Source organism: Xenopus laevis, chromosome 8S (assembly GCF_017654675.1).
Source record: "Xenopus laevis strain J_2021 chromosome 8S, Xenopus_laevis_v10.1, whole genome shotgun sequence".
Taxonomy (NCBI): domain Eukaryota; kingdom Metazoa; phylum Chordata; class Amphibia; order Anura; family Pipidae; genus Xenopus; species Xenopus laevis.
Window position 1 is genome coordinate 49,334,472 of NC_054386.1, and position 11,122 is coordinate 49,345,593.

The window sequence follows — 11,122 nt, forward strand, 5'->3', positions numbered from 1 at the left end:
GTAAAGGATAGACCCTTAGACAGAAGTTGCAGTTCATCTGACGTTAAATGCCTTTGTGACAAATTTAAAACTGTGTCCTCCTGGAGTTTCCTTGACCCTTCATGGGGGGTTCTTGAAACGGCTCTACCCCCTCGCCCTCTCCGTCTGATTCTACTCTTTTCTTTTTGGATCCCTTCTGATGCAACTGTTGCTCTTTCTTCCGCTGAGGTTGCCTGTATTCGTTGCCCATATCGTTTTTTCCTCTATTACTGACATCCGTGTCTTCTTTCCTAATGTCCATGAAAGCATCCATAACCTCTTTTGTACGCTTATTCTGTAGGGATAAAGAAACAGAAGAGACACCGGCAGTATCTTCATCGAAAGGGCATGGAGCATTATTGTTTAAAGAGTTTACATTTTTAGAACGAGACAAACGCCTTGATACAAAGCCATGCGATTAGTATCCACGATATTGTTGCGAATTTCTTACATATACATTTCCTTCTTCGTAATCTTTCTTATCTCTATTAAACTTATTAACTTTACGTACAACAATCTGATCTTCTTCTTTCTTAATCTTGATAGATAAACTAGAATTTAAAGCATTTATGTATTCTTTCTTTTCCACATTATCTAAATCTTTCCGGACCTGTTCAATTTCATTTCTTACTTTGTTCAAATGCTCTCTTTTATAGTTAATTAACAGGTGTATTAAATTTTGAGAACACTCCGAAAGAACAGCATTCCATCTAACAGTAAACTCATTATCTTCGGTGACGAAAGTAGGAAACTTTTTAATCCGTAAACCACGTGGGACCATTTTAAGTTGAATATATTTTTCTAATGTGGCTACGTCCCACCATGTGCGGATTTCTTTAAATAAAAGTTTCTCTAAACTCGAGGATAAGGCTGCTACCGGCTTGGGTAAATCAGAGCATACTTTTCCATCAAACGCATCTTGCAACCTCTTTAAACGTGCATTCTCTTCTTGCAACAAGCTCGAATCCAAAACATCCAAATCCTCATTTTCAATCATATTAATTCTGATTGCTATCCAATTTTTAATTTAACCACTAGTGGTTTGCTGATAGGGAACCGCACATATTGGGCATCAAACTGTTCAGCGGACCCTGGGCTTTCATATTTGGGGTGTTGTATCTTGGTATATAATGATAAGTGGGAGATACAATGCTGTAGACTGGACACTTTGAGGTAATTTTTCAAAAATGTAACACATTTTTATAAAAACTGCTAACTTTAGGAAAGAATTGCAACTTGGTAGTTTGGAGTACAAATATATATTTACCCATTTTGAACTCGTTAGAATCTGTTCTTTCCAATAAGGGGTAGTTTTTTAGGGTAAACCTACTGTTAGTGATATGTTTGGCCTTGAAATCAGATGTATGCTGTTTTGTGGAGCGGTGCTTTGGAAATTTGGTAGTTTACTGCTTCGGAGTTTTCAACTATCGAAGTGAGAAATCTCCATAAAATTATATATATTTGGTATTGGTTCATTCGGGAGACACAGAACTTTCCAAATCTGCCATGTTCTCATGCATAAAATAAATTATGCTTCTGATATATGCGTTTGTATCATGTGAAACTGTTTTTATTTGTTTTTTTTATACACTTAGAAGCCCATATCTTTTTATAGGACTGGAATGACAACTAAATTCTAGCATATTTTGAAAGCTTAGGTTGTCCTGAAAAAAACAATATCTTGTTTTCATGGGTAAACTAAAAGACCCCCCCAGGAAAGTCCCCTAAAGTGAAAGAGCAAAAAATGTTCAAAAACGGTCTGGCAATAGAAGTTCCAACTTGGCCGGCAGTGAAAGGGTTAATTTCTCTACTTTCTTCAATGCTTCTTCAACGTCCCAGTTGTTATATCCTCTAGATTTTAATCTTCCACATTCTTCTTGGGCCAGTTCTTGAAAAACTTGCTTATCTGTGCAATTATGAAATAGTCTCATTAACTGAGCACAGTATGGAAATGATGGAGGGAATCTTTTCTTAGAATTGTATTTCCAGCTATTTCCTTCCTGTCCAGGACATTATCCTATTATTCTGCACATAAAAAGTCAAATCTAAAATATCTATACATTCCGCGTGATGTTACATCAAAAACTTGATGTCATAAAAATTGTCATTGACATAATTCAAGAAAACTATTAGGTCTTCCTAATAGAGCAAGAGATTAAATAGACACTACGTGTCAATCTACTTTTTTTCAATCTGGGAGGGGATCTCATGCGGGTGAAGGGGTTGGTGGTGGTTTTGCACCTGAAGAGGCTAAGGATTTGATTGTGTAAACCAATCAACCATCACGGCGATATGCATGTGACTGCTATTTAATTTACTGCATCAGGCAGGTTATACAATTCCCCCAGGTAAGTCGTAACCGTCCACGCTTATGACCAACCTATTGCCTCTGGTCAAAACGTCTCCTCGTGGTTAAACTTGTTTTTAATTGCTGATTTCTGGACAAAAATTTGTATTAATTTGTTGATTAAAGGTTATGTTTTAATTACCATTCTATATTAGACTTTGGATGAAACAGATGGGTGGGTGCAGCAAGATGGGTCAGTTCTTTCTCTTTTCCTTGTATATATAATTGTTTACTTGACCATGCACACCATCTATTGTTCTCAATTATTGATGGGAGGTGCTCCCCAACAATTTCACTATCTTTCCTTTACAGGCCGGAATATGAGGGGGACAATTTTGTCCCATTGCCTTGCCTGTAATTTGGCCATAAGTTTGGCCATTGAACGACATAATATTATGGGACAGTATAAATTCAGTTGCTTCTAACAGAAAATCGATTTGCAACTTAGATCTACATCTACAATCCAGTAGACTTAAGGTAGAAGATCCAAATTACGGAAAGAGCAGTTATCCTGAAAACCCCAGGTCTCGAGCGTTCCAGATAGCAGGTCACATACCTGTACCTTGAACTTGAGTCACACACTAAGATATAATTCATCTTTATTACACGAGGAAACTTCGAGCGACTTCAGAAAGCCGAAGCGTTCCGAGTGCCATCCAGCTGGAGATTTACATTTTCCAGAAATAGCAGTGTGTGTCTCTGCCCTTAAAGGAGAAGAAGAGGCTTTGTGCACTTGGGGGTGACAAATTTTAGGCACTCCCAAGTGATTGTATTGACTTACCTGAAACCCTGGGCCGGTGCTCCTATCAGCAGAATACGACACCAGCCTGGGGTTATACCAGTGAGCACCACGGAGCGATCCTCTTCTTTCTTCAAATTTCCCGGGTCAAACACATATGCAGTTGAACAAAATAGCCGACTTTTTAGTTAAAGTTCGGCTTTTCGTTCTACTGCACAGCCTCGCAAAGAAAGAGGAAGATGGAAGATGATCACTCCGTGGTGCTCACTGGTATAACCCCGGGCCGGTGCAGTTTTCTGCTGATAGGAGCACTGGCCCAGGGGTTTCAGGTAAATTAATATAATCACTTGGAGGTGCCTAACATTTGGCACCCCCAAGTGCACAAAGCCTTTCCTTCTCCTTTAAAGGAACAGTAACACCAAAAACTGAAAGTGTTTTAAAGTAATGAAAATATCATGTAGTGTTGCCCTGCACTGGTAAAACTGATGTGTTTGCTTCAGAAACACTACTATAGTTCATATAAACAAGCTGCTGAGTAGCAATGGCGGAAATTGAAAAACCGGCTATATGGCACAGGATAACTAATGGATAACAGATAACACCATTATGTTCTACAGAGCATATCTGCTATCTGCTGTGTAACTGGAGCCTTTTCTTCTTTGAATGGAGGCCCCCATGGCTACACAGCATCTTATTTATATAAACAATAGTAATGTTTCTGAAGCAAACACAGCAGTTTTACTAGTGCAGGGCAACACCGCATTATATTTTTATTACTTTAAAACAATTTAATTTTTTGATGTTACTGGTCCTTTAAGGTTAATAAATACCCACCAGGTACTGCCATCAAATCACACAGGGATATAAAATCTCTGTAACTACATTGACTGATTAAAAATCTCTGCCACTGTAAACTCTGCTGTGAATCATGTCCACCACACAATAAACTCCATGTACGGCACCACACAGCCAAAGCACATGGAGCGGTGGCAGTACTTGTAATGATTCAAATATGCCGCTATGTGCCACAGGGATCAACTTGATCCTTTCTGTGCCTGTGCTTTGTACTGGTTCAAAACTCAAATGCTTGTAGTGGCATGTCTGTGCTGATCTTCCCAGTAAACATGTTTTCTGCACATCAGGAATTATAATCCCTAGCACTCCCTGACAGTTGAACTACTAGGGTAATGCAGTACTTCACTCACCTGCATCATAGAAGGTGTCCAGAACAGCAGTCTCCCCAAAGTCCAGCTCCCCAGTGTTGACAATACTAAGATGTGCCCCTTCTCCCTCACAGGCTCGATGCAGGCAGTACAGTGCCCCAGACTCTGGGCTGCACCCCATCACTGACTTTGGGCTGTCGTTGAGTACACAGACCACACGCAGGGACCTCTGCTTGCTCAACCACTGGGTGCCTTCACATACGGCCCCCTCAGAGGGTTCCGAAACAGGGCAAGTGGGGAAAGCCCCATCTGGGAGTTCAGCTGAGCCTACCTGCTCCCTACTACCAACTCCAGATTCACTGGGTGCTTGCACTGTCACAAAGGGGTTGGTGGCCTCCATGCTGATTGGTGTTGTTATGGGATATGTCCCTCTTTACATGGCACAGAGGAGAGCAGGACACACAGCCAAACATATTATGAAGCCCCCCGGAGTCAGTCTATTGCTGTGCAGGAGCAAGGATTGTCTTTAATGGAAGTTGCTGGAGCTGTGAGGGGGGGAATGGAACAGTACCTCTTGTGACAAGTACCTCCTGTGACAGCAGCTGGGACACAAGTTTGGAGACACAAGTGGAGGCAGCTCTTCCTCTTTAAATGTCCCACGGTCAAATAGTTCCGGCCAGCGGCAGCACATTGTTTGAGGGATGTGTCAGTGAGTTAACTATAGAGCTGGGCACATGCATGTGCACCGGGGAGATAATGGGAGCCAGTCACTGCACAGCTATTTGCTCTCAAGTATATTATCTACGTATTATTGACATTGCTCAGACTGGTCAGCTGCATGGCTCACACAGCTCAGCCCATTCCCTGGCCGGCTGGCCTCTGGGGATACTTTGCTCTCGCTCTTTCTCAGGCAGCAGCCGCCGGCATCCCATCTCCTTGTACTACAGGTTTGTGGCAATGGGAGTCGCCCAGCCGTCCCTCCTACTTGTGATAGCCACGCCTACGCCATGACTGCCAGTCCACAGCCAGATAGTGTTTCCTGTAAAGCGTGCGTGTGAGGTTTTCCTTCTCTCTCCCCCTAAGGGACAGGGGAAGCCGGGACGGAAAGGGGACAGGTTCCAGTTAACTCCCTAACCACCAAAAGGCAGAGCAAAATAGGCGCAGTCATTTACTATTTAGAAAAAGGGGAACAGATATTTATATGAATACCGAATGCCTACAGAATTAGTATGCTGTGTGGCTGTCAATTGTGGTGCTGGCTGCACACACTGTATTATAAGTACAACAGGGGCATCTGGGAAGAGGAAGTGCCTCATGGAAAGGGTTGCCAGGTCTAATTTTCAAAGTCAGCTACAAAACCAGCCCAAAACTAGCCAAGAGGCACTTCAAAAGTAGCCCAAAAATAGCACAATATTTTTCTGTGAAGCTTCAAACACCACCTGGGGTTTAAATTAGTAGTAGTAGTTTTTTTTCGTTAAGGGCAAACTAATTTTTTTATAAAAAAAAATTCATGTTGCTGTTCCTTTAACTTAATGGTCATTTACAACCTGCAAGTGCTCTTTCAGACACAACTTGTATGTTGTTTTACCCACAATGCAATTTTCACCCATAATTTCAATGTAATCGTTGCAAGGAGTGATGCACTGGCACAACTGGGGCCAATGCCTGAAATTTCATGCAAACTAGATGCAATTGTGCTGAAGTCTGGTTGTTGAAATTTCTGTTGTTTCCAGTTGTGGCTTTGCAAATTTTCCCTCAGTCATTGTACCATGAAAGATATTTGCTGTAAAAGTCACTCCTAGCACTTGTGTATACTGCTCGGCCACGCTCAGTCCCTCCTGACTTCAGTTCGGAATTGAGTGCTATTGATGAAGGGGAGGTATCTCCATGGTTCCCACAGTGGCCTGTGTCAATTGCAGCAGTGATCTTGCACCTAAATAACTAGTTGCATGCGTTATTATTATGCCAAACACCAGAAATGAGGCAGACTGGACAGCATGTGTACTAAATCATTACACACAAAGAAATCCATTTCAAGGTTCTCATATATTTTCATATCTCTTCTGACCCATAATTGAACTTGCTTAATGGCAGGAATTTCACATTCAGACTAATAGTCAGTATCCCATATAACAAAGCAGGAGCAATCAACATTTATTTAAAGGAACAGAATACCTTCTTCTTTAGTGAATTAGGCTTGTGCTGAACATACTTTATGCCTATTGTATTAATCACAAAAAAAAAATCAGAGATCGTGTACAATCTGAATGGCTTTGCATATTTATTCTGTTAATGTAGTGACAATATATATATATATATATATATAAATATATATATATATATATATATAAATATATATATATATATATATAAATATATATATATATATATATATATATATATATATATATATATATATATATATATATATATATATATGTATTACATTTTTTGTATTTCCCCCTATACGAATGTTTAGAATGTTTAACATGGGGTTTTTCCTATCTATGACATCATACTTGGCGCCAATTTCAAAAGGGATTTAAACACTTGTCTGTGCACTTGCCATTTATCCTTGAAAAAGGTCCCAGTGTGGACCGAAACGTTGAATATGCATCTGTGAATAAAGCACATTACTTTTCTTCACGAAAATATTGGAGTGCGGGTCCATTTACAATTGTGTATGCAAAAACTTGACCAACGCACCAACTACTCAAGAAATCCGGTAAGAGTGCGCTCACCAAATTGACTTTTTAAGGTCGCATACCATGAGGCCCGTTGTTATGATCAGTGTGCATGTTTTTTGTTTTCTATTTGTTCTGCTCATGTTCTCTTTATTCCTGTATATGTATATACACCTATACACTTTCTTTAGTTTATATGGACTTGTTACACTTGGATTCTACCACTAATGGGGGTGGGGTGGAGTCAGGGGTTGCCTAGCAACTGTTTTGGCGCCTTTTTGGGTATTTAAACTGTCACTTCCTGTTCAACACTGTTTGTCCTTGAGAAAGGTTCCTGTGGGGAACCGAAACGTCGGATTTAATAAACCTTTTTCCCTTATTTCAATATCTCGAACGTTTGAGTTTTTCATGCAAACCCTGTGAGTGCCGGCACCACGTGCAATTTCTATATATATATATATATACAGTATGTTTGGCCAAAAGATATCAAGCCTGCCACCAAGTCAAGGTAGACTCTCTGAGCAGGACCCTAACCTACTCTATCCTAATTATTAGATAATATTCTATTTAACTTAATTAAATATTAGAGGAAGGCATGTCCAACATGGATCAGACTGGGAAAAAAAATCCTTCCTCACTCAGGGACTAATCCTCACAGGATAGTCCCAGGTTTAATACTCTCTATCTATCCTATTTATCTGTCTATGTGTCTGTCCACCCGTCTGTCAGTCTGTCTCTCTGTCCATCCTTCCGTCTGTCTGTCTATACTTGTTTTATGCTGTTTCTCCTATACTTCCCTTACATTTTATCACTTTAGTACCTCTGTTGTTATTATATTGACGTGACTTGTGCTTTTATGCCTCCTACATCCTGCCATCTTTTTCAGTTTATAAATCTTTCCTCCCATTTTGATTTATTACCACAGATGTTAAGGTTGATTAAGTTCAACCCTTCCCTCATACAAGTATTATAAACAGAGGAAGGCAAAAGCCATCTACCTCCATTATGGCTCAGATGGGGAAAAATCCTTCCTGGCTCCAATATGGCAACTGGTATTGCCCATAGATAAAAAAATGTAGAAAACCTATTTTCAGTCTGGCACCATATCCCCTTGTCATCTGTTTTATGTGTCAGTGTCTGTTGATATTGCCTGCAACCATCCTTTACAATTATAATCTGATTGTATTCATGTTATTAAGTGAGAGCCCTTTAGTTATATTCCTTGGCCAAACATATTAGATGTACCCGAAGGAAATTGAGTTGGATCCAAGGAGAGGTAGAGAGAGATGTAGAACCTGTTATGGACTAAAAGAAAGCAGGGGTTGTTCAAAGTTGTGTCCTAAAATATTCATATTGAAGGAGAACCAAATCCAAGCTAATAAAAACCCCTATCCCCTTACCCTACATGCCTAGGTGGCACCTTTGGTAAATGCCCCTAACTCTTTACTTACCCCTCGGTGCAGATTCAGGGCATCAGAGTTCACAGGCGTCATTTTTTCTCTTCGGTAATCTATGGGAATAGAGCGTCATAACGGCGCATGCGCAGTTGGCGCAATCTGCTGTTTCGCGACAACTGCGCAAACGCCAAAAGTCATGGAATTTACCGTAGCGCCAGAATAAGATCCAAATATTACTGAAGAGAAGAATATGGTACCTGTGAACGCTCATGCCCTAAATCTGCACCTAGGGGTAAGTAAAGAGTGAGGGGCATTTACAGAAGGTAACATCTAGGCTGGGGGAGCAGAGAGAGGGGTCTATGTAGGGTAGGGGGTAGGGTTTTTATTAGCAATGGTTTGGTTCTTCTTAATTGTGACAGTGGGATGTATGAGATGTGTGGCTGAAGGTGAGGGCCACACTGGATCTAGGGGTAGGCAGAAGCAAGTGCCTCAGGTGCAACAGTTGGATGTGAGACTAAAGAGGGAGCAGATTACTTGCAGAGAGAACTGCCAACAAGTGGTAAGAGTTGTAGCAGGTGAAAGTGAGCAGCAGTGGTGCACACTGAGAGGCAACAGATAAGGGCCAATGTTTTAGGCCAAAAATATATATATAATATATAAGATAGGGCAAGTCATGAGTGCTAAAGATCCATCTTTAGCACTCATGACTTGCCCTATCTTATATATTATATATATAGTGGAGGAGCTGATTATCTGCTGAGAGCACTCAGGATTGCCAGCAAGTGGAGAGTTGCAGCAGGAGGAGTAAACAGATGCAGTGCACAAAGAGCAGGGGAAGGGGGGTTTAAGAACTTAAGAAACTGATCTCAATTGAACTCTGGGCTCAAAAATAGGTCAAAAAATGGAGACTGTTGGTAAGAGTCAGAGATGGACAAGGGCCAAAGATGGAGGCGTGGTGATAAGGACCAGATCTAGGTCTAATAGACAGGGCCAAAGATTGGTGCAGATGAAGAAAACCAGAGATGGGGCAATCATAGGGACTGATGTTATGGACATGAAATGGAGGCCAAAAGATGATGGGCAAGGGCCAGAGGTAGAGGCAATGATGGTGGCTGGCTCTAAGAGGTAAAAATGGCTGTCTGTGGAAATGTACCCATACGAAGCCGTGACAGGTGGTCCTCAGTGCCGGATTTTTCAAATGCTCAGAGATGTTTTCATCTTCACTGTTCTTCAATGGAGACTGGATAGAATAAAATGACAGGGTTAAATAATGTTAATGGTTGGTAAATATAGGTAAAGAAACCTGACTTTCTTAAAGTGGCTCAGCTCTTCCAACTGTCATTCAGATATGATAATTCCATGCTTTTCTCATATGAAGAATCACTGCCCGCCTCTTCCATGAGCATCCTCGGCGGCTTGAAATATTTCTTGTCTTGTGTTGTTAACTGTAGTAAAGAAAACATACATTTATCTGTTATTATTGAATGCACATTTTTATATTAAAGATCAGTTTAAAGATTTTATCACATTAGATTCAATTCACATGATTTCATATTGCTGAGTATTAAACACTCAAATATCATATATAGATATTATTTTATTAGTTGTAATTCCATTACTATATATTTTTGGTTTTGAAACGTTTTGGGGAACCAGTAATATTGTAGTCCAGTTTATTCTTCACTTTATATGCCGGGAGGAACACAGTCTGTACCTGGCAAACACACATATATATTTAATACAAATTGGGGAGTTGTTGGTGTTTATCTCTTGCTACCAATCTTCAATTTATTGAGCCCAGTTTTGACAAATATTTGGAGCAAATTACTTAGGGGAATTATATTCTTATTTATATCTCCAAAAATGTTTCATTATTTTCTGAAAAAAGATTCACAGCAAAATATATTGATACTTTACCCAAGATTACTTTTACACAGTACATGCATTGTCTTTGCATATGCAGCCAGGTACTTACTTCTGCAGGACAGAGAGGTGGTGGTACTTCCTGGCGTTCTATCTGCTCCCAGTTGATGGAATAAAAAACTGGGTGTGCTCGAATGTTTCCAATAAAGCCAAGACGCTCCTCTGGGTCCTTCTCTAGGAGCTGAAGAAAAAGAATATTTAAATATTCACTCATTTCTACTAAAGTGAAGCTCTGTACTTGCTATTACTCAGTGAGATATTTTTGTCCAGTGCACAGGACCTCATCGCACCCACTGGCCCCAATGCACATGCGCAGTAAGTTTGACATAGTGTACGTGGAAGGAAGTGATGTCTTATGCATGCACGTTATGTCACTTTCCACAATGCATGGACTCTGCAGCCCTCTAGGTTCCCCCCTCCTTTGCTACCAGACTTAGTAAGCAAGCCTCATGGCAGCGGGAAAACTGTTTACAAATGTCTTCTTTTACCATATATGCACCCAAGGGTCCACCCTTAAAGCTTCTGTTTTGGGCACAGGCCCACGGATGCTTAAATATCAATATGGCCCTGCCAGTAGTATCCCCTCATCGTAATGAGCCAGTCAGACTGCAGGGTATCCCACAGCCATGAATGTCAGGATTAGAACTGCTACTAGAACAATAGGAGCGCCATTATGTACCTGGAAATAGATTTATTATAGCAACACTAGGGACATACTCATGTCACCTTGTGCAGAAGATCTTTTATTTCAGCACGTAGACATTTCGGGAAAAGGGGCTCATCATGGATAACTGATGAAGTGAACGTTTCATTGTTGCCGTCTTCAAAGAAAGGTGTCATGCCGGTGGCCA

General features: G+C 40.6%; 1 protein-coding gene across 1 annotated transcript; it reads right to left on the reverse strand.

Annotated features, from left to right (window-relative positions):
* Nucleotides 1-265: 265 nt before the first annotated feature.
* Nucleotides 266-5,394, reverse strand: LOC121397717 (mitogen-activated protein kinase kinase kinase 15-like). Its single transcript, XM_041574973.1, has 2 exons — nt 4,310-5,394; nt 266-313 (listed from the first exon to the last, which is right to left on the reverse strand). Exons 1-2 carry the CDS (start codon nt 4,665-4,667, stop codon nt 309-311), a joined length of 363 nt encoding a protein of 120 aa, XP_041430907.1. The 5' UTR covers nt 4,668-5,394; the 3' UTR covers nt 266-308.
* Between the last annotated feature and the right edge of the window lie 5,728 nt (nt 5,395-11,122).